The following is a 22,549-nucleotide window of genomic DNA, read 5'->3' as shown; positions in this document are numbered from 1 at the left end:
TCCTATAGCCACAGTATTTATATACAGAATCATACAGTCATACAGCATGGAAAGAGACTCTTTCAGTTTTGAACTCTCCCACCCTAGGGAAAAGACCCTTGTCATTCAGCCTATCCATGCAGCTCACAATTTTATAAACCTCAATAGTGCCATCCCTAAACCTAATAGTCCAGGGAAAATGTCCCAGTCTTTCCAGTCTATTTTAATGTCTCAAAGCCTCCATTCCTGGCAACATCCTGGTAATTTTTTTGTATGTAACTCGTTCCATTTCCAATCACCAACAAAGTAGTAATCTGTTTTTTATTTTTATTTCACTTTGCCACAAAGAAAGTAATAATAAAGATGCCCCTCCCAGCTCCAGAAAATGGTCATTTTGTTCTGTCACCCTGGTAGCTTTCACATGTACTTTTTTACAGAATTGTTGAATTCAATTTGACAACTTGCTGTGGTGGAATTTCAAGTCACAAATTCTGAGTTTCTTGTCCAATATGGAAACCTCTGTGTATCTAACTGCAAACCACAAAACCCATCACAGACTGAGAATCTATTTCTATGTTGTCTTAAAATGTGAGAGGCTGGAATAAGCTTCCATCTGCATTATTTTTCAATGCACACCAGATGTACAGTATTCCCCAGTGTTATAACCTGCAGTTGCACCATGTAAAAAGAGCTCAGAGAGGAGAAGGAGACTGCAGAACAAGCAAAAACAAACATTTGGTTTATTATATGAACAAAATGTAAAAAAAAGTATAAATTTGCTATAAAGTAACATCAAAAGCAACATATAGAATAATTACAAGGAAATTTAAACAAGTACTGCTCTGCCTTGGCTGTACAAAGTGTTCCATACAGATAATATCACCAACATTGCCACATTATGCATCATTTCTACTTATCTAAGCATTTTACATTTTTCCAATAATTGTCTCTCTTTAATGGAAACTCATGAACCCAGGTTGTCTGCCTTGTATGGAAGGTAAGTCCGAAAATAAATTACTTTGAATCAACTTGTTATGACACACCTCCATGGGAGTTGAGACATGAACCTAGACTTTCTGGCTCAGAGGTAGGTAACACCACCATTGCACCACAAGAACACAAGTCTTTAATAAGACGACAACATCTGGGAGCCATGCCTAATGTCTGTCTCTCAGTCCCAGGTGGGGATTTGTTGCAGTATGTCAATGAACAATTGACAGTCATTTGTGGTACTTGGTCTAATACCATACAGGGAGTGTCCTTTAGTCAAAATTGCTGAGCTCAAAGGTAAAGAAAAAAAGGTAACACATTATTGTCTGTAAGATCTTGTGCAATTAGAAGCCACAAATCTCAATTGTAATGAATATAAGAGATTAAATAAAAATAAGGTCAACTTGGTCACTTTGGCCAAAGTACTGAAATGAGAAGACTTAAACATGGAGCATTTAGAAGGCAGGTCTCTTAATGATACCAATCTTAATAAAAAGAGTTAGGCTATCAATTCCTGTCTTTAAAATATTTTTCTAATCTATTCTTACTGTGCATCTTAAATAGACCCCAATGGTTTTAGCAAATGCTTGCCAGGTTAAATATCAAGGCACTAAAGCACCTTATTGAGAGAGAGAATTTAGCTGTAATGACCTCAGGACCTCAACTGCAAAGAGGCCCCAAATGCACTGAGAGAAAATATCCCCAAACAATGGCACTAACCAGTCTAATTAAAACGGCCTTCGCTCAGAAAATGCTTGTTTCAACCTCAAAATATTTGAATATCACATCATTTCATTTGAGTTTCAGGAAATACTTGATCTGCCTAGACAAGGATGCCCTTTCAAGAAGATGATGCAAGGTATTACATCTTCTCTCCTCTTGGAAACACAACACTTGCACATCCACCAAATATATAAAAAACACATGCATCCTCCCCACCCCTTCACTCAAGTATACATGCCTCTTATATAAACACAGTCATGCACACAAACACACTTCCCCCATGTATTGTACACACACACCCCCATGACACTACTAACTCAAAAGCAAAATGCTGAACTGCTGAAAATCTGTTGCTCTCTCCACAAATTCCGCCTGACCAGTTTCCAGCCTTTTCTTCTTTCTTTATTCTCTAAATTGGCATATATTCTCTGCGCATTTCACAAATCTCTGCACATACATACAAACTCTCCTTTAAACACACACATCACCACCTCTCCCTGAAAAATATCAGCACAATGACAATGCAGCAAGTGTCCTGAAATTTCTGTTGCCAAATTCTTATGCATTGTCTATTTCAGTTGCTGATATTGGCAACTGTAGGTAGTATTTACTATAGATGTGGGGAAATAGGATTAGCTCCTAGCAAGTTAATGCTCTGTGCAAACAATGCATTTCCATTCGTACATCCTGGGAAATCTTTAGAAAAGAAGTTATTACTCCAGTAAACCATTAGTTGTGTTGCACTGATCTCATCATATATAATACTGCAATCCAGAAGCAAGCCAATGTTAAGCAATATTTTATAAGGCTGTAGCTGCAAGTTGTGAATATTGCTATTTGGGAATACAGCAAAGAGAAATTATCATGGCTGAATCTATTGGCACTGCATCACAAGGGAGCACTTCTTGCACATGTTCAGATGTAGTCAGTGACATCTTAGTGATGTCCTGCCTTGCTGGGTAACTTCTTTAATTCTATAAATTAAAATTAAAGTCTAAATATTCAATTTAAAGGAATTTGCAATGTCATGGTTGGGGTAAACTTAGAATACATATCAAAAACAACGGCTCACAAAAATACATAATTATTTTACAAATTGAGACAAGCAAAAATAGAAGTAAACTTGTTTAAATACATTGACATTTAAACCTCAAACGAATATAGCCAGTTCAGTCTCACTTTGCATGTAAATCAGCTAATTTCTAGAAACCGCCAAATTCAAAGTTTTCCTCAGGTCTTTTTACTTCCCACTTGGTCAAATAAAAGACCCAGCCTCTGTAGGACTGTGATTCTCATGAACATCATTTCAGTTTGGAACTTTTAAAAGTATCTGAAATTAAGTCATGAATTGCTGGAATCACTCTGAATCACTGCTGATTTTCTTTTCTTAATACTATGTCCAAGTTCAATTTCAAATGTAGGCTGGAGAACATTCTTCAATCTTCTCTGCATGAAATTGTTGAGTCATGCATTTAATCATCAGCTCCTACAGACATCCTTTGAACAGCTCTACATCTGTGAATAATTACAGGAGCCTTGATTTTCAATGGTTGCCTTTTCACTGTTCTCATAGATTTCGTGGCAACAGAACTATGTATATTCTGTCAGGTGTTTTTTCTTTCCAAACACAAGTCCAAATTGTGATTTCGTCCACATTAACACTCAAATGATGCAACAAATTTAGAAATAAAGTGAGTGAAACTCAGTCTTTAAACTCAACATTTTGTTTACTGTGTGGTAACTGGTGCAGTGCAAATCAATAAAATGATATTTCTTTTGCCATGGGCTAAAATAAGACCAGCAGCATTTGAAACACAGGTACATATGTACCTGGAACAAGCTGTAGCAACAAACCTTCTTGACTGCTCAGCAATTCAGAGAGACAATGCACTCCTTCCTAAGTCTCCCTGCCCCTTTCCCCATAACCCTGTAAATCTCTTTTTACATTTGAATGCCTTAATTCAATCTACCTCCACTACAATTTTTGGCACTGCACTCCAGGTCATAACCACTCACACATCAAAAAAAATTGTCTTTCCTAATATTGCCTTTGATTTGTTTGTTATTCATCTTACATCTGTGTCCTCTGTTTCTCAACTCTTACACCAATAAGGCACAGTTTCTCTCTGTCTTCTTCCAGATCCCTTATCATTTTGACTATCTCTAATTAATCTCCTCTCCACTGTCTCTTCTCTAAAGAGAACAGTGCCAGCTTCTCCAATCCTTACATGCAACTGAAGTCCATCATGATTGAAACCATTTTCATGTAGCGTGCCTGCACCCTCTGTAAAGCCTTCACAACATTCCTGAAATGTGGTGCCTAGAACTGAAAACAATACTCTAGATGATGGTGAATGAGTGTTTTATACAGGATCACATTAGCTTCATTGCTTTGGTACCCTATGTCTATAGATATCAGACCTGGGGTCCAATGTACGTTGTTAAATACATCCTCAACCTGCCCTGCTGCATTCAATGAATTTTCCACATATTCCCCAGTTCCTCTGCTCTGCACCCCCTTTAAGATTATGGTTTTTGCTTATTCATGGAAACAAATGAATTCTGAAATAAAAAAGTTCAAATAAAATCAAATAGAATAGAATTCAAATAAAATAGAATCCATTGCTATACACTCCAGTTCAGTCTAAGCCACATGATCCAACATGGATCCACTGGAGATGATTTGACAAATAACAACAGTGGGTATAATTGTACATATTGATTTGCTTCTGTTAGTTTTATGCAAGGTGTTTTTCTTCCCTGGTAAATTCCCTTTCTTAGTCCCTTCCATTTTATTCTGATTTGCCAACCAGGTTATGATTTAAAAAGACATCTTGTAAAATGTGAGGAAGAATATGCAGTAAAGACTTTGCCACCAGCGAGGTGACATTGATCGAAAAATATGCGTTGTGTTTAGGATTTTGTAGAGTAAAGTATGGGGACTGGTGGTGACAGGGGACTGTTTTCATTACAAAGTAATCTCTCATTTATATTGTGTTCAAAAATGATGATGGATGGGGGATGTACAAGGATGGCAGAATTGAATAAAACACAGTGATTAACATTTCCAAGCTTCTCTATCTCAAATTGATCTGTGAAAACAGACTTGGCAGTTTAATTTCAGAAATACAATAGCCACTGTTAGAAACAGGAGAGCTGAGTAAATACCATACTGGAAAACCTACAACAGCTGGTGAACCCTTCAAACAATATATTTGATTAACTGAATGGTGAAATTCTGTAGCTGTTTCCAACGAACTCTAAAATTTACCACAACAATAAAAGTCAGTTGTGCAGCGGACACTGGTTGCAATGCTATAAAACAAGCAGAATTCTCCCCTTTGCTCTCTCTTGCCTCTTTGTCTTTCTCCCTTCCTCTCTGCCTTTAATCATCTTCCTCTGCCTGCATCTCCTAAATTACAATGGTGATTACCCCTCAGAGCTACTTCATTAGTTGGGAAGGGTATTGGGACATCCCGAGGGCATGAACGGTGCTATATAAATGCAAACCTTTCTCAGGCATGTGGCCTCATCTGGCACAGGGATGTTGGATCAAACAGCTTTCATCTGTATTGCACCATTTACATAATGTATTTTATCTCACAGGTGACTTCTTGCTCCAGAACCATTTTCTCTATACTAAGAGTTGGTGTCATACTCCATAATAAGGGTATACAAAAATTTATGTGACTAATAGTAAAATACTATGGTCACATAATGTTTTCCTGGATATATGCTGAGGCATCCTCAGGAACCCTGGCATGTCAGTCACTGAGACAGACCAATAAAGTGCTAAATGTTTGTATAACATGTTCCTTCATAATAAGAGCACGTGATGAATTTTTTCAAATCAAGTAAATAGTCTTTCTTTTGCCACGAGAATGAATCTATTCATTATCCATAACTACCTCCTTATAACAGGGTTCTAGTTAATCTCTTTTCACCATAGTTGGGTGATTTCTGGATTGTTATTAGTCTCCGACCCAACTGTTAACCTACAAAAGTTACTTTTGTTGAGTGTTACAATGAATTTCAATGACAGCAAGTGAATTTTGAAACTGAATATGTAATAGGTCACAGAAAAACAATTTGGTCTTATGAACTATAAATGTGGCCTCACAAACAGTGAAGAACTGACCAAGTTTCAGTGAAAGAGGATGAAATATTGCTGCTCCTTTCTCTGCATTTCTTGTAACTCTGGTCTCAATCAGTGATAATCATGAGCCTTTTTATTAAAAAATAATGCAAGATGCCTGGTCTTTACTCAGACCTGATATTTTCTCCAAATGCTATTAAACAAATCGATTTGTATCCAAGAATTAAAGTTCAATGGTATCGCTAGAAAGACTGACATCATCAGTCACTCTTATTTCTAAAAAGCTCTTATGTGCTTCAACGTCAGGGTCTTCTGTCGTCAATTTCACTTCAGAATTGTCTAAATTCTTGCTTGGTGGAAGAAGGCTCTCGCTAGCTGGGTCAGCAGAGGGGACACTCTCACCAGAGGAATGGTTACGAGTCCATGAGTACCAGTGGATTCCAAAGGATGTTTTAGAAGCACTGTCCAAGGAACTGCTCGATGCTGACCGGTGTAACTTGCTGGATGCTTGAGTGTGCTCAAGATCCTGGCTGGTCTGCTGGGATGTGTCCGTTCGGACATTGTTCAGCGAACTGCATTTGGCTATACTGTACAAATAGTCTGAGTCACTGTTGCGACGCTTGGTCTCTGATGGCCCCAGTGTGACATTACCCTGGTCAAGCGCTTTGCGTGTTGTCAAAGTGGAGCAAGAGTCTTCTACAGATACGTCGCTGGGATAGTGAAACCTCGAAGTGTGAAACAAGCTGTCTCTGACGATGTGCTCCCTGAAAAGAGCTTCGTCAATACTTCGGCTAAGATTGATGGGCGAAGGTGGACGTAAGTCAAAAACATTGAGAGATAACACTGACTCCTTCTCAATGCAGATGCTGGTAAATGAACGACCCATCATTAAATTGTGAGATTTGGGTCCCAGGACTGGTATTTTGGGCCTGTGATCAAGAGAGATCAACGAGCCATCTTTGTTGCAGTAACTTTTGTTAGGCTTTGGTTCATTCAATGCTTTAAGAGGCATGCTCTCTGACTGATTCCGTATAAGGTTCTTGCAGATGTCATTGTTGGTTATCCTGTCCTGGGTTCCAGATGACCAATCATAGCAGTTGTTAGGGTATCCTGGTGCTTCCCTCTTCCTGTAGTGATTGAAGTATTGAACAATCTTGCTCCAACAAATGTGATCAGGCCGGCCTTGGTGCTGACAGAATGCATAGGAGGTCACGAAACACATGGCAAAAGATATTACAATCTCAAAACATCGATACCAGAACTGGAGGAACCACCAAGACCAATAGAAGTGACCCTTCTCTCCCAAAATTCCATACAACCATAAGATAGCATAGACTTGCAATGCACAGCAAAGTAAGCCAAAGACACCTCCAATTGCCAAAACTCTTGTGAAGATCGAAAGCTGTTTTAGTACCCTCTCTGGGTTCTGGAGATCAACTGATTCCTCACTGTGGATTGTTGGTTGCTGGTTTTGCCCAATTGTGGCTTCAGACCGACTCTTGAGCTTACGACAGCTGAGAAAAAATGCAAAGATTAGAAATGATCCCCATGAAACTGAGAAGATATGGAGGATTATATTCACAGCAGGGTTCAGCAGTAAGTATAAAAGATCTCCACTTAGTAGAACGACAAAATGGATAACTGCAATTACTGCCAAGAAAGCTGGGCTCTGTATGTTTGAAGACAGCATTTGAAGTTGCCCCATCTTTAGCAACATCAGTGTTAGAATGCCAAAGATTGTGATAAGAAGAGGAAACGTAATGTTGTACAACACCAAACTACCTACTGGAGGAAGCTTGGACCTGCTGCCATAGGGATCAAGGAACAAATAAATAGCTCTTAAGAGACCCAATGCAAAGAGTTGGGCATTGGCTGCCATGAGATAGCTAAGTTCTGGAATGTATAAAATAGGAGAGCCAATTAAATTGATAAGAGACATTAGCATGAGGATAACAAACAGTATTCCTGCCCCATAAACATGCAATTCCCAAGCAAAGCCCAATGTCTGTTTCAGATCATTCCACTGGGCTGAAGTTTTATTGGAGATGCACTCCCTATCCCATGTGGAACACAATCGGGAGTAGGATTTATTTTCATCTGAATTATTGTCAATAGTTGGCTTTGAGTTTGATGTGTGATCTGGTTTCTGGGCATCGACCGGCCTGCTATTTTTGCGTTCTGATCCATGTTGTGAGTCCTGTTCTTTGGATGAAGTGTTGAGACCAATTGAAGTATTGGCTGTGATCATCACGGTTGGACTTTGTCTGTCATTTCCTGTAAAAGATGCAGCAAGTGAACATTAATCATATTGTTGAGGGGGCATGGCATAATGCAAGAATAAATCAACTTTCAAAGCTAATTATACATTGGCACACATGTTACCCATGGTGCACTTGTCTGTTCACTGTTTCTCTTAGTACATACATTACTCCATTCAAGCTCATTTGAAATGCAGCCTTTCAAAACCATTTTTGATAATATTGTTCTCAACTATCAATTGAGAATCTGGATGACGTTCAAGTGTTCCTCATCTACCTTAACTTATTGAATTATAGTTCTTTCTACATTCTTCTGTACCTCATCTATGTAAATTTATTGTGGTATAGCTCATTCTATGTTATTCTGAGACCCTCACATTGATCCTCAGTGATTTGGTAAGTTGGCTCAACAAAGTGTTCAGCACCAGAAACAGAAGTTGCTGGAGAAACTCAGCAGATCTGACAGTGTCTGTGGACAGAAAGCAGAATTAACATTTCAGGTCCAGTTCTGAAGAGGGGTCACTGGACTTGAAACATGAATCTGCTTTCTGCCAGACCTGCTCAGTTTCTCTTGCAATTTCTGTTTTCATTTCAGACCTTCAGCATCTGCAGTTCTTTGTTTTATTTTATCACAGCATTCAAAGTGCATTTCAGTACACTGCAGTACCATCTGGCCCAAGTGTTCTTCTGGCTGGGTAACCATAGTTTCCACAGTAACAACTGAATATTCTGAAAACAATGCAAACAACCCGCAATTTTCCTTTCACTCTAGGAATTATTTAACCCTTTACTGAAATAAATAGACTAAAAGCTACCTCACTCCAATCATGATCTCACAAATGAAGCAACTAACAGCAAAGTCTCCTCACTTATTATGCAAACATGGAAAATGACGCTGTCATCTATCAAAAGGTTGTGTTCTGGCAACTGTGATGGTCTTGCTTCTGTTATCAGTAGCTCAGAATTGCGTAAAGGATTAATTGAGTTGGCATAACATGTGCCATGAGAGAGCAGAAACCGAAGCATATCTCTGGTACCGTCTGAATGTAACACACTTGAAGGCTGGGGTTGAGGAGCTAGCTGTTAAACACAACACCCTATTATTGGCCAGCTTTGCATGAAGAAATCATATGGACTATGTTCTGTATGTTTGTGATCAAAGTGGATTATATTAGCGAATCAGTACTCATTCCTCTTTTCTATTGCAAGAGACTCTGACCTTCATTCTAAATATTATTCTCTCAGCTGCTTATTGACAAAGTGGAGGGGAAACTGTTTGCAGTCACATTGGGAAAAATCAGATTACTGCAATGAGAGAACTGACTATGAAATTTGACAACTGTCACACTGCCATCTCATGAAAACTGATTTCCAAGTAATAAGTGATTACCTGACCTAGCACAGCTTCCAACTGAACATCCTAAGAAAATTTCTCAACACTCCACAATTGATGGAAATCTGGGTTACAGCAGCCCAGCATATGCATGTACAGAGGTGCCAACATTTGGGATGCAATTCTACGGGCTCAAACAATATTCGAACAAAGGCTGTAGCAACACATGCTTGCAAAAGCAATGGATGGCATGTAGAGTATAGCTTCCCCCTGACTTTTCCAATGGCTCAGCTATACCTTAGAAAATAATCTAGCCACATCTCTCACCTTTAGTTCTTATGTTCCCTCAAGACATTGGTTTGGAAGAATGAAGGATGATCTCATTAAACCATATAGGACTCTTAAGGGACTTCACAGGCTAAATGCTGAGAGGATGATACCCCTCAAGGGAGAGTCTAGGACCAAAGAGTATGGTTTCAGAATTAAGGGATGAAAATTTAAGACAGATATGATGAAGAATTTATTCTCAAAGACAGTTGTGAGCCTTTGGAACACCTTGCCACAGACAGCTGTGAGGACAGAGTCCTGGTGTATATTTATGGCTGAGATAGATAGATTCCTGAGCAGAAAGGGAATCATGGGTTACAGGGTAATTGCAGGAAAGTGATTGTGAAGAATATCAAATAAACTATTGGAGCAAGTTTGAGGGGCTGAATGGCCTACTCTCATTCCTATTTCTTATCATCCCAGGGTCTTAAATAACTCGAATGGACTTGGGATGTTTGGTCATAAACAGCATTTGGACAGAAACAGTGCAGACTGAACTGTCAGCTTGTAAATCCTTCTGATCTACCTATGGGAGGTAGTAAAAGCAGAATTTCCAGCTGAGAAAGTGCAACACAACATCTTCTCTGTTTAAGGACTCCATGTGCAGGTTTTTACACACACAAACACACACGAGCACAATCAATTTTGGTTGTCAACTATTTTTCCTCTGGTTTTCCTGACTCCTCATGATTCCACAGCTGGTATCCCTCTGCCACCTCACTGAGATGGTCATTCCTCACATGAAAGCTGGCATAGTGGGCACCGGCTGCTTATTCAACTGGGCAAGTTCCTTTGTTAAACCTGGCGCATTCCTTACCCAGTGTCCATGCCCTTGTCTTTTCCCTGGCATGGGACCTCTGTGGCTAGCTTTGGTAATTAGTCCTTGGCCTCACCAGCTAAAATTCAACCAGGACTTTTCTAATGACTGTGGCTCAGTGTCATACGTCAAAGAGGTCTGCAACACAGGTTAGGGCCCTTCAGCCCATCAAATCTGCACCTGTCAAAGACAACCACTAACTATTTTAATCCCATTTTTCAGCACTTGGCCCATAGCTAGTGCATACCTAAATACCTTTTAAATGTTATGAGGGTTTCTGCCTCTACCACCCTTCCAGGCAGTGAGGTCCAGATTCCCACCACTCTCTGAGTGAAAAAAATGCTTCCTCACATCCTCTCTAATCTTCCTGCACCTTAACTTAAATCTATGCCCCCTTGTCATCAATCCTCCTTCAAGGGGACAAGTTTCTTCATATCTACTCCGTGTGAGCCCCACATAAATGATTAATCTCGAACATGTCTCCCGTTACCTCTCCCCAAGTATCCTTTGCTCCAAGCAAAAAAACCCCAGGCTATCCAACCTCTCTTCATAACTAAACTCTCCAGTCCACGCAACATCCTGGTAAATCTCCTCGACCAAGGTTTTACAGTAGATTTGTAGCTCGGGTTGTGGAGGCTGTGGCTGGTTGGCTTGTCGAGCTGGTTCATTAGTTTGCAGACGTTTCATTAACCTACTGGGTAACATCAGTGCAGCCTCCAATGAACCTCTTGTTGTGTTTTCCTGCCTGTTATTTAAAGTCTGGGGACCCCAGAGTTTCCAGGCAGGAAAACACAAGAGGTTCATCAGAGGCCACACTGATGATGCTACCCAGTAGGTTAATGAAACGTCTGCAAACTAACGAACCAGCTCGACGAGCCAACCAGCCACAAAGTCTCATCTGCACTCTCTCCAGTGCAATCACAACCTTCTTACAATGTGGATTCCAGAACTGCACACAATCCTCCGGCTGTGGCCTAACCAACACTTCATATAGTTTCAACATTACCTCCCTGCTCTTGAACTCTATGCCCTCAGCTAACAAAGGCAAGTATCCCAAATGCCCTTTTAGACACATTATTTAATTGTCCCTTAAAAGACGAGTGGACATACACAACGACCTCCCTCTGAACCTTGGTGTTCCCCAGAGTGCTAGCGTTCATCTTGCCTTTGACTGGCCTGTAATCTACAGCTATCCTCCTCATTATTTATCACCCCACCAATTTAAAAAGAAAACCTGAGAAGACCAAGTGGAGAAATTGATTTCTACAGGTTGTACATGTACAATAAATATTCAATCGTCAGTGTAACAGTAAAACAGTTAACTGCCTCAAAGTCCTCCACAGGCTAGTATGAGAATATTTTTCAGGTTGTTGCATGCTCATTATTGATTTTGGAACATTAGAAGGAGCTGTGAAATGGTGCTGCATCTCTCAAAATTAAAACAACATCACAGCATTTCCCTTTCTTTTACTTGGCCTGAAAGATTAGACCTTCTGAATTTTCTTTTTCTCTCTCTACCCTCTGAGTTTTGAACCATCGGTGGAATTAAAAGCAGCTGCCTGAGATGGCTCTGCTAGTTATTTCTTAAAGGCACAATCTTTGAAACTAGTCATATAAAAGTAAACACGATCTGAGTGAGCTTGGATGGAAATAACATAAAATGTTTCTGCTATCCTCACAAGCATCTGCCTTTTTCCACAGGAGCCATGATGGTGGCTGAAACAGTGATAAACGATACACTCAAACCTAAATATGTTTTCGAACACGCCTGATGCTCACCAGGATGAGGACAGCTAACAATCTAAGTTTCTGTTTTGACTCACCAGGGATGTACTCCTGAGGCTTCAAAGGCTCTGGTCAGGCCCCATTTGGAGTACTGAGTGCATATGTGGCCCCATCTCTCAGAAACGATGTACTGGCCCGAGAGTGGGTTCAGAGGAGGTTCATGAGAATGGTCCCAGGAATGGAAAGCTTAACATATGAGAAACATTTGAGGTCTCTGGGACTATACTCATTGGAGTTTAGAAGGATGAGGGGGGATCTAACTGAAATTTTCAGAATACTGAATGATCTGAACAGAATGGATGTTGGAAGATGCTTCCATTGGTAGGAGAGACTAGGACCCAAGGGCACAGCCTTAGAGTAAAGGGAAGACTTTTTAGAGCAAAGATAAGGAGAAACTTCTTCAGCTAGAGAGTGGTGAATCAATGGAATTCACTGCCACAGAAGGCTGTGGAGGCCAGGTCATTGAGAACATTTATCAAGGAGATCGAGGGTTGTGGGGAGAAAGTGAGAGAATGGGTTTGAGGAACTTATCAGTCATGATTGAATGGCAGAGTAGACTAATAGGCTGAATGGCCTAGTTTCTGCTCCTGTGTCTTTTGGTCACCAATGTTGAGTTTTTAAATATTCATGGTTCAACCTTATTTTGGTTATTCACCTCATTGGGGAAGCAGTGGGTAATGTGATCCCAAGATAACACTGGAGGAAAACAGCAGGCCAGGCAGCATCAGAGGAGCAGAAAAGTTGATGTTTTGAGTCGGGACCCTTCTTCAGAACTTAAAAAGGGTCCTGCCCGAAATGTCAATTTTCCTGCTTCTCTGATGCTGCCTGGCCTGTTGTTTTCCTCCAGCTCCTCACTGTGTTACCGCTGACTCCAGCATCTGCAGTTCTTGCTATCTCTGGGTAATGTGATCCTGTTGTTTTCTCAGGAACTGTGTTACTGCTTTTCAGCTTTTCCAACTAAAAGCCTTGTCCAAAAGCATCCTAAGATCAGACCACAATAGCTACTTTTCCAGGATAAAATTTCACCACTATCCTGTATCCTCACCAACATCGTTAGTGCAGTCTCAATCAATGGGTGGAAATCCGAGCATTTCCTGATTAGGCCTGGAGCCAGGCAGGACTGCCCATTCTCTCCTGCCTCATTTGTGTATGATATAGAGTTCTTTGACAAGTCCATCGGGAAGGATGTGAGCCTGAGAGGGGTGACTATTCCAGGGCAGCAGAGGCCTGCAGGTCAAAGCCTCCCGATACACAGATGACGTAGGCATTTTCTGTTTGGATACTGTCAGTGCACAGATTCATGAGCATTCGTGACCATTTCCAACTGGCCTTGGGACCAAGGTGAATCAAGGCAAGAGCCAGGCCATGTCCTTTGGGAACTGAGCCGACCGATCTTTCGTTCCCTTCACTATCGGGACAGGTTATCTGAATTCACTGGAAATGTGGTTTGGAGGAGCCAAGGAGAGAATTAAAACCTTTGGGAGAAGATCTTTGACAGGAGGTCACACAACTGGGCAAACAGGAACACCACCCCTTCACCATTGCAGGTTAAAGCCTGGTTGTCAGGTGTGAGGTACTCTCTCTGTTGTTGTACGTGGCACAGGTCTGGCCCATTCCCAGAACCTGTGTCACTGCAGTTGCCTAGACATCTCCCACTTCATCTGGAGGTCTATGATGGACCATGTTTGCAGGGACACTGTGTACAAAGCTCTGGGTAAGGCAGAAGGGAGAAGAACATACCCAATGCTGCCTTCATCCTTCTGGCCATCTTTATGTGTGGTTGCAACAAACTGTGCCAAGTGTCACTGTGTACTGAGGCTCTACCTGTCCCCAGTGTTGTGAAGGATGGGTCTGGCCTTGTTGCTGCAGAATGCTCCAAGTAGTTGGGCTGTTCCATATCACCTTTATGAAGAAATTTGCAAAGAGAAACACCTCTGACCACAAATCCATCAGGAGGTGGTTAGCACATAACATCCTTGAGACGCTGTGGGAAAAAGAAAGAATTGATGCTGTCCAGTGCCTCTCTGAGCTGACTGTCAAAGTCATTTGGCAGAATGCCTCATCACCAGAACTTTCCAACAAGCACCAAGACCCCGCTAGGGTGAGAACGGCACTACCCATCAGATCCACATGTATTCTCTGAGCCATTACACGCTGCCCTCGAAGCAGCTGCTAGGCAGATGGTGGTGGGGGGAAGAGAATCTCACACATCTCCTTCTGGAATGTGTCTTTGCAAAGAAGGTCTGGAGAGAGATGCAGTGGTTTCTGTCGAGGTTCGTCCTGAGCAGCTCTGGGATACGGAGCTCTGTACTCAATGGGCTGCTCACCAGGATGCACACTGAGTCAAACATTGACTGCACCTAGAGGACCATCAACTCAGTGAAAGACGCTCTTGATCTACCCGAAATTTATTGTTCTTCCAGTGCAAATAGTTGGCCTTGACCAAGTGTTGCAGACTGGCACATTCCAAGGTCCAGGACTATTTGCTGAGGGATGCACTAAACCTCGGGGCAGCAGCTGTAAAGGCACAAAAACAAAGTTGCTGGAAAAGCTCAGCAGGTCCGGCAGCATCTGTGAAGGAGAAAACCTTTCGGGTCCTAAGGAAGGGTCACCGGACACGAAATGTTAACTCTGTTTTCTTCTTCACAGATGCTGCCGGACCTGCTGAGCTATTCCTTCTACTTTGATTTTGTACCTGATTTACAACATCCACAGTTCTTTTGGTTTTTATTATGCTATAAAGGCACAGTGGGGAAAGATCACCTTCTAAGGTCTTTCTGACAAAATATAATGAGGGTCTGTCACAATGAGATACCCTCATTGCTTTAATGGAAATACCTTTTGTCGCAACTCCAATGAGGAATGTATTTCTGAAAGTCTGATCTATTTTGGGCCTTTTGTATTTACTTACAGATAATTTATGAATAAAGTATATTTTTGCAAACAAAATCTCCCCATTTTCCAACATTTATCTCTAGCCTTGTAGGCTACTGTGTTTCGAGTGATCATCTAAATTATTTTTAAATATCTTGAGAGTCCTTGACCAACCTTTTAAGCAGTGAGTTCCAGATACCCACTATCCCTTGGGTAAAAGAAATCTTCCTCAAATCAGCTCTAAACTTCCTGCTCCTTACCTTGAAATCATGATCCTTGCAATTATGCAGCATCTCTCAATATTAACATAACATCACAGCACTTTCCTTTTTGGACTGAAAAAGTGCTCTGAGTTTTGAAGCATTGAAGGAATTGAAAGTAGCTGGTTGAGGTGGCACAGCTAGTTATTTCTTAAATGCACACATATGCATCTTTGAAACTGTTTGGACAAAAATAAACAAAATCAAGTGAGCTTGGGTGGAGCCAAAATTAAATGTTTCTGTTCTTCCCATGCACATCTGCCTGTTTCTCAGTAGCCTCACACTGAGTACAGCATGCCCACTGGGTGAGCATTGTACCAGTTTTAACTAAGACATTTCCTATGGCTAACAGGCAGCTGGGGCTCAATGTGACAGCTCTCTGAGGAACAACCTCCAGTGTAAGGTGGTGTACTTTCATAATACCCCTGGTAACAGATGCCCCTACTGAGGGGGAAATGGTTCTGCTTCCTATTCGATATGTGCCTTTCATAATTTTGTAAACTTCAGTCCGGTCCCTCCTGCTCCTCTGATGCTGCCTGGCCTGCTATGCTCCTCCAGCTCCACACTGTGTTACCCGCTTAGCCTTATCTGCGCTAAGGAAAATGAGACCAGCTTATCCAGCCTCTCTTCATAGCTGAACCACTCCAGCCCAGGCAACATCCTGCAGAACCTCCTCAGCACCCTCTCTAATAAAATCACATCCTTCCTATTGTGTGGTGACCAGACCCAAAGACAGTATTCCAGCTGAGGCCTAACATTTCATACAACTCCATCATAACTTCCTTGCCCTATATTCAACTCCTTGACCAATAAAGGCAAGTATATCATACATCTTCTTAACCATCCTATCCACATGTCCTGTCACCTTCAAGGATCTATGGACATGCACACCAAGGCCGCTCATAGAATTCCTACAATCCTACTGTTTACAGTATACTCCTCTGTTTACAGTATACTCCTCTGTTTTGTTAGTCCTCCCAAAATGCATCAGGAATTTGCCATTGTTCAGCCCATCTGACCAGCTTGTATGCACAGTTCTGAAGAAGGGTCACTTGACTCAAAACATTAACTCTGCTTTCTCCCCACAAATGCTGCCAGACCTGCTGAGTTTTTCCAGAAATTTCTGATTTTGATTCGGCATGTCTACATTGTCCTACAGTCTAAACTTTTCTTCTCACTATTTACCACACCACCAATTTTTATGTCAACTGCAAACTTACTGATCAAACCTCTTATATTCATGTCTAGATCAGTAAAATGCACAATGAACAGCAAAGGAGCCAGCACTGAACCCTGTGTTATGCCACTGGACACAGATTTGTAGTTGCAAAAACACTCTTCAACCATCGTTTTAAGTTTTCTGCTGCAAGGACAATCTTTAGATCTAATTTGCCAAATTACCCTGGATCCAATGGACCTCGAGAGAGTAACCAGCAGTTGAATGAGCAGGTGAGAGGACAGATTGGTGACAAGAGTGTTTGGGACTCAAGATTGGTGGCAGCAAGAATAAAGAGGTCACACATACACACAGATCAACTACAGAACTGCTTCAACATACACAGTGTGAGGCATCTCTTGTCTTTTGTAACTGGATATTTATTGACATTAAGACTGAAAGTACAGTTTAAGAGACTCTACATAGATAATTAGTCCTTTACAACTTCAAAACTAAATGTCTTTGCTTGATAAGATTAAGGAGTCCTGATTGTATGTCAGACAGAAACAAGATTCCGATGTCTAGTCTATATTTAAGTAGGAGTAAGGATAAAATAAAAACAAGAGTCATAGAATCCCCACAGTGTGGAAGCAGGCCATTTGGCCCATCAAGTCTGCACTGACCCTCAGAATAGCCTCCCACCCAGATCCACCCCTTACTCTATCCCTGTAACCCTTACATTTCCCATGGCTAATCCACCTAACATACACATCCCAGGTCACTACAGGGCAATTTAGCATGGCCGATCCACCTAACCAGCACATCTTTGGACTGTGGGAGGAAACTACAGCATCCAATTGAAACCCACACAGACACAGGGAGAATGTGCAAACTCCACACAGACAGTCGCCTGAGGCTGGAATCAAACGTGCGGACCTGGCTCTGTGAGGCAGCAGTACTAACCACTGACGCACCAAGCCACCACGTTTGTCCCATATTCTATTTAGTTTTGGTATGTCTGGGGAGCTCAGGCATGTGATTTACAGTGTGTGACAAGTCCTACATGCTCCTAGCCGTCTGAATGACCATGTGTACAGCCCCTTCTGGAACAACTTGAACTACAGGTTTTGGAGCTTGATGGGTAGCTGTGACACAATGTACCTTCGCAAGGCTGAGAGGCTCATGGATAGCAGATTTCTGGGCATGGCAACCCCACAACTTCAGGAATTGTAGGCAGAGGGAGTAACCGATAGACAGGAGAAAAGAACGTGGCAGGTAGGAGGTCAACATTTACTGCCCATCCCCGTTCTGAAGATGGTGGTGAGCTTCCTGCTACAGTCCTTGGGGCGTGGAAAAACCCACAGTGCAGCCAATATGTACAACTGTTGTTCAGCATGCTCGTGAAGGGAGTGAATGTTGAACATATAGTTGACATGTCAATCAAGTGGGCTGTTTTTCCTTTGGTCTTGAGCTCCTTGCCTGTTGGAGCTGCAATCACCCATGCAAGTCAAGAGGATTCCATCACACTCCTGATGTGAGTCTTATAGATAGTGGATAGACTTTGGGCAGTCAGGAGATGAGTTACATGCCAAAGAATTCCCAATCTCTGATTTGCCCTTGTAGCCGCAGTATTTCAAATGGCTGGTCCAGTTCAGTTTCATTATGTAATCATATGCAAACATCCCCATTCTGAACTCACGATGAATGGAAAATCATTCAGTCGTTTATGAAAGAGCTAAAGATAGATTCCCTGAGTCGAATTAGAAAGTATAAGAAGCAGCATCCAATTTTCCACGTCGGCTAATTGCCCTGAAACAGGCCACAATGACAACCAATGTCCGTTTTCATTTGGGATACCAGGACAAAGTTAGACCTCTACATCCACAATATCCAGAGCCTCCAAAAATGGTTCTCTGACTCCAGCATCTGCAGTTCTTGCTACCTCTCAGAAATGAATGACTTGGGTCTTGGACCAAGGTGTGAGGTTGATTCATGAATATTGTCAGAATTTTAAATTTCTACCGAGTCAGATGGAAGTTGAGTGTGACAAAATGGCCAAGCAATATTTTTGTCCACTGAACATTGCTAATCATGAACAAGGGTCAGACATGAAACTTACCTGTATGAATGCGCAGTGTATGATTTGATGGGGCTCCTCATGTCAGTTACAGCTTGGTATTGTCATGGTTTACATTCTGACTAATTAATAATAATAGCTATTGTAGACAACACAATTACCACGCAGAGGTCTGATGTAAGCAGGTGTAAGAGAGTAAACTATATTGAGCATCATGGTTGTGGTGGAACAGTTATTTACTGACTTTTTTATGCAATGCAACTGAGTAAAAGGAAGACTAATGCTTCAATGTTCAGACCTGTGATAAGCCATAAAGTATAGGAACAGAGAAAGGCTATTCAGTCCATCTAGTCTACTGCCATTCAATGAAATTATGGCTGATCTAATTAATCCTTAACTCCACATTCCTGCCTTTGCCCCATAAACCCTACCTCCCTGACTGATTACAAATTTGACTATTTCAGTCTTAAATATACTCATGACCCAGCCTGTACAGCCCTCTGCAGTAAAGAATTCTATAGATCCACTAACCTCTTATTTTTCTCTCATGCACAAACGAGGAGATAGTGCATTCACTTCCCATATCCAAGTCATTAATATGTATCGCAAATAACTGTGGCCCCTGTGGCACACCATTGGTTACAGGTTACCATCCTGAGAATGCACTCTTCACCCAACTTTCTAGTTGTGTTAGCTAGGCAATCCTCTACCCATACTGATGTAGCATCCTCCACACCATGGGCTCTTATTAAGCAGCCTAATGTGTCGTCCCCTTTCAAACACCTTCTGGAGTAAGAGACAGTAATCCTTTAGTGCCCAGACCTGTGACTGGGAGTTGTAGACAGTAACCCTTCCATATCCAGCGCTATGACTGGGAATAGGAAACAGCAGTCCTTCATTGCTCAACTATATGATTGAGAGCAAGAGAAACACTATGCAGAGTCAGAAATCTCAGGGCTCGGTCACGCCATCTGTTTGACATTTATTAACAAAGAATACATTTTAATTCCATTTATATTTCTGTTTGTTGAACGTATTTTAAAAATGATATTTGTTTAAACAAACACGGCTGAGAATGTATTTGAATGAGTCGATTCAAACAAGTCACACACACACAGACACACACACACTTTCACACAGGCACACACACATACACACATACAGTCACACACACGTGCACACAGATATACTCACACACAGCCACACACACACATACACACAGACACACACACAATCACACACATACACACACACAGACAGAGTCACTCACACACACACACACAGAAACACAGCCACACACACACAGAAACACACACATACACACAGAGTTAGTTTAATCAAGCAACTCAAGAGGAAGGAGCATTCTGACAAATTGATTAACCCAGAGGCACATTTAGATTTAATTTGAAATGAGACTGTTGGTACAAGAGGTTTAGACTGCCAAGTTTGGGTAAGTCAATAATGATGTCAGTAACTGAAAATCTGTAACTGATGCGGCCACAATGTATCCTTGGGGCAAGGGCAAAAACAGTACCGACAGAGTGGGTGACACACTGATTTTCCACGTACCTGACTGCTTTCAAGCTGCAGCTTGAGTTATTTACAACATCTTGCAGTCTGTTGCTTGTTGCTGCACAAGCAGGTCACAGTGGCTATCGAGTCACAGAGAGAGTTAAGGTAAGCAGGTGGAGCAAGTATGCAGCACAGCAAGGATTGCAGAGTCCTCCTTGATGCAGACCGTGACTGACTCCATATTCATCACTTTCCAGGTGTCACATATTAATTCTGACATGTACCAGAACAAAGCAAATTCTGTTCCGTCAATGTCCAGTTGTTGTGTGATCACCCTACTCGAAGTCCAGCATCTTGACTTCAATCCTTCATTCTGTGACTACCTGCTGTGTCAGCCATATTTGAACTAAGTGACAAACCAGAGGGTGGTGTTACTGGTTGAGAAGGGTTACCCACTGATGAGATATACACACGAACACACAAACACACACACACACACACACACACACACACACACACACACACACACACACACACACACACACACACACACACACACAATGCGATGGAATGTGCTGCTGCTCATTCATTCCAAAGTATAGGCTGCACTGAATTACCATGCTGCCGATACTGTGAACAGTGGGCACAGTGTCTCCACTGCTCACCACATTCCCCATGAACATTTTCTGCAGTTATTCCATTGAGCAGAACTTTAAAATAGTGTGGTCTATTTGGTTTTTTTTTAATCTTCCCCTATGCACCTCTCCATCCTCTCACCCTGATGAATGTGTTGGAATGTTAGCTCCAGAAATTTTTCCAGGTCCCCCTCCCTCACCTCTTCCCTCATCCATCCTGTCGTTCTAGATCGTCAGCTTGGATGGACCAATCAACAATAAGAAGCCCCAAGCAACATCGAATTGTATTCATCTAGCACCTGTATGATAGTGAAACCTCAGAAGAAGCCTCATAGCACCAGAGGTAAAAGAAAATTGACAATAATCCTTGTGAGGAAATGAGGTCAGATGACCAGAAGCTTGATCAAAGCAATCAGTTTTAATTGGTTGTGAGGTGAAGAGACAGAGAGGTGTAGAGAAAGGTTTCCAAAGTTGATCACTGAAGACACAACCACTAATGATGGAGCAATTAATTTGAAGGATGCTCAAAAGGTCAAAAGTAGAAGAGGACGGAAACCTAGGAGATTTGTTGGCTAGAGGAGATTACAGAGATAAGGAGGGATCAAGGATTTCATGACGAGGATCAAAGCCAACTCAAATCTCATTGGCACTCAATGTCGTGTGTGCACTTTTCTTCCAACTGAAGATGGTCAGAAGATATGTCCTGGACTGTTTCTCACTACGTCAATAGGAGATACCAAAATTCCTCTGCAGACTTTGGGGCCAGCCTGATGCGTGCAGTTCAATACCACAGCAACTGAATATTTATCCACTGAGTCTTCAGACATTTCAGCTGAGCCTGTCTACAAACACATCTAATGTAAAGTCAGATAAATCATATTCATTAACTCAGATAAATGGAAGATGATGCCTAGATTATTGGGATTCTGCCTGGCTTTTGAGTTTGGTGCGTCAATATGTTTTTTTTTCAAGATTCTGGAACCAATGCCGTTTCTTACCCCTCAAAGCAAATACCATATTGATAAAGCGTTGAATTTCACAGAGACATGATGCAGTAGGGATTAAAGAAAACAGTTATTTTTAAACATCAAAGGCTGCTTCTCTCAGAGTTACACATCTTGATAAAATAACGTCACACTGCTATGTCTGCTCTGGGTTCTGGGTGTAGCTGTTTCTGAGCAGATTAAGAATATGTGCTGTGTTATAGCGCACCATCAAACAGGAGCCTTTTTTGGGGTGTGGTTTGGATTCATCTTCCAACAGCACATTGCCTCCCGCAAGAATCTTTTTCATGTCAAAATAATCTTTTACATTCAACTGTTTTAAGTTAGCTGAAATGATGGGCTATGATGTTAACCCAAGAGTTTAATTGAAAGTTAAGTGAAGATTCAGTTCAAGCATTCAGTTCACCTTGCAGGCTGAGAAAATATCAGCAACACGTCCCTTTAATTCTCTTGAGATATCATAAGGTCTCCCTCCACTTATACTGTAATAAGCAGAATGCTGGAAAAAAAGAGTTGGAAAGCATGGTGCTGTGGGGGCTGGGATGGCAGCTCTACAGCTTTCTTTATTTAAAGTGTCAATTTTATATGGTCCTGTTGCCCATCAGCTGTGCTGCCAACATTCCAATCCTGCTTGACCATGTCAGCAGTGCTAAGAACGATCAATTCCATTCCACCATTGGGACCCTCTCAGATTGCAAGGTATTTTTGTTAGCATTCAAAAGA

At 41.5% G+C, this 22,549-nt stretch overlaps 1 protein-coding gene across 9 annotated transcripts in view; it reads right to left on the bottom strand.

The window, feature by feature from the left end:
- Positions 1-702: 702 nt before the first annotated feature.
- LOC125460438 (uncharacterized) overlaps positions 703-22,549 on the bottom strand; it is a 78,838-nt gene continuing 56,991 nt past the window's right edge. For all 9 annotated transcript variants that reach the window (XM_048547950.1, XM_048547945.1, XM_048547944.1 and 6 more), the window contains one exon: positions 703-8,062. In XM_048547950.1, the coding sequence (XP_048403907.1) occupies positions 6,012-8,062 (2,051 nt within the window). In that variant the 3' untranslated portion in view covers positions 703-6,011. The remainder of the gene's footprint in view (positions 8,063-22,549) is intronic.

This window comes from Stegostoma tigrinum, chromosome 11, assembly GCF_030684315.1.
Source record: "Stegostoma tigrinum isolate sSteTig4 chromosome 11, sSteTig4.hap1, whole genome shotgun sequence".
Lineage (NCBI taxonomy): Eukaryota > Metazoa > Chordata > Chondrichthyes > Orectolobiformes > Stegostomatidae > Stegostoma > Stegostoma tigrinum.
The sequence above is the reverse complement of the archived record's forward strand: the minus strand, read 5'-3'. Positions and strand labels throughout refer to the sequence as shown.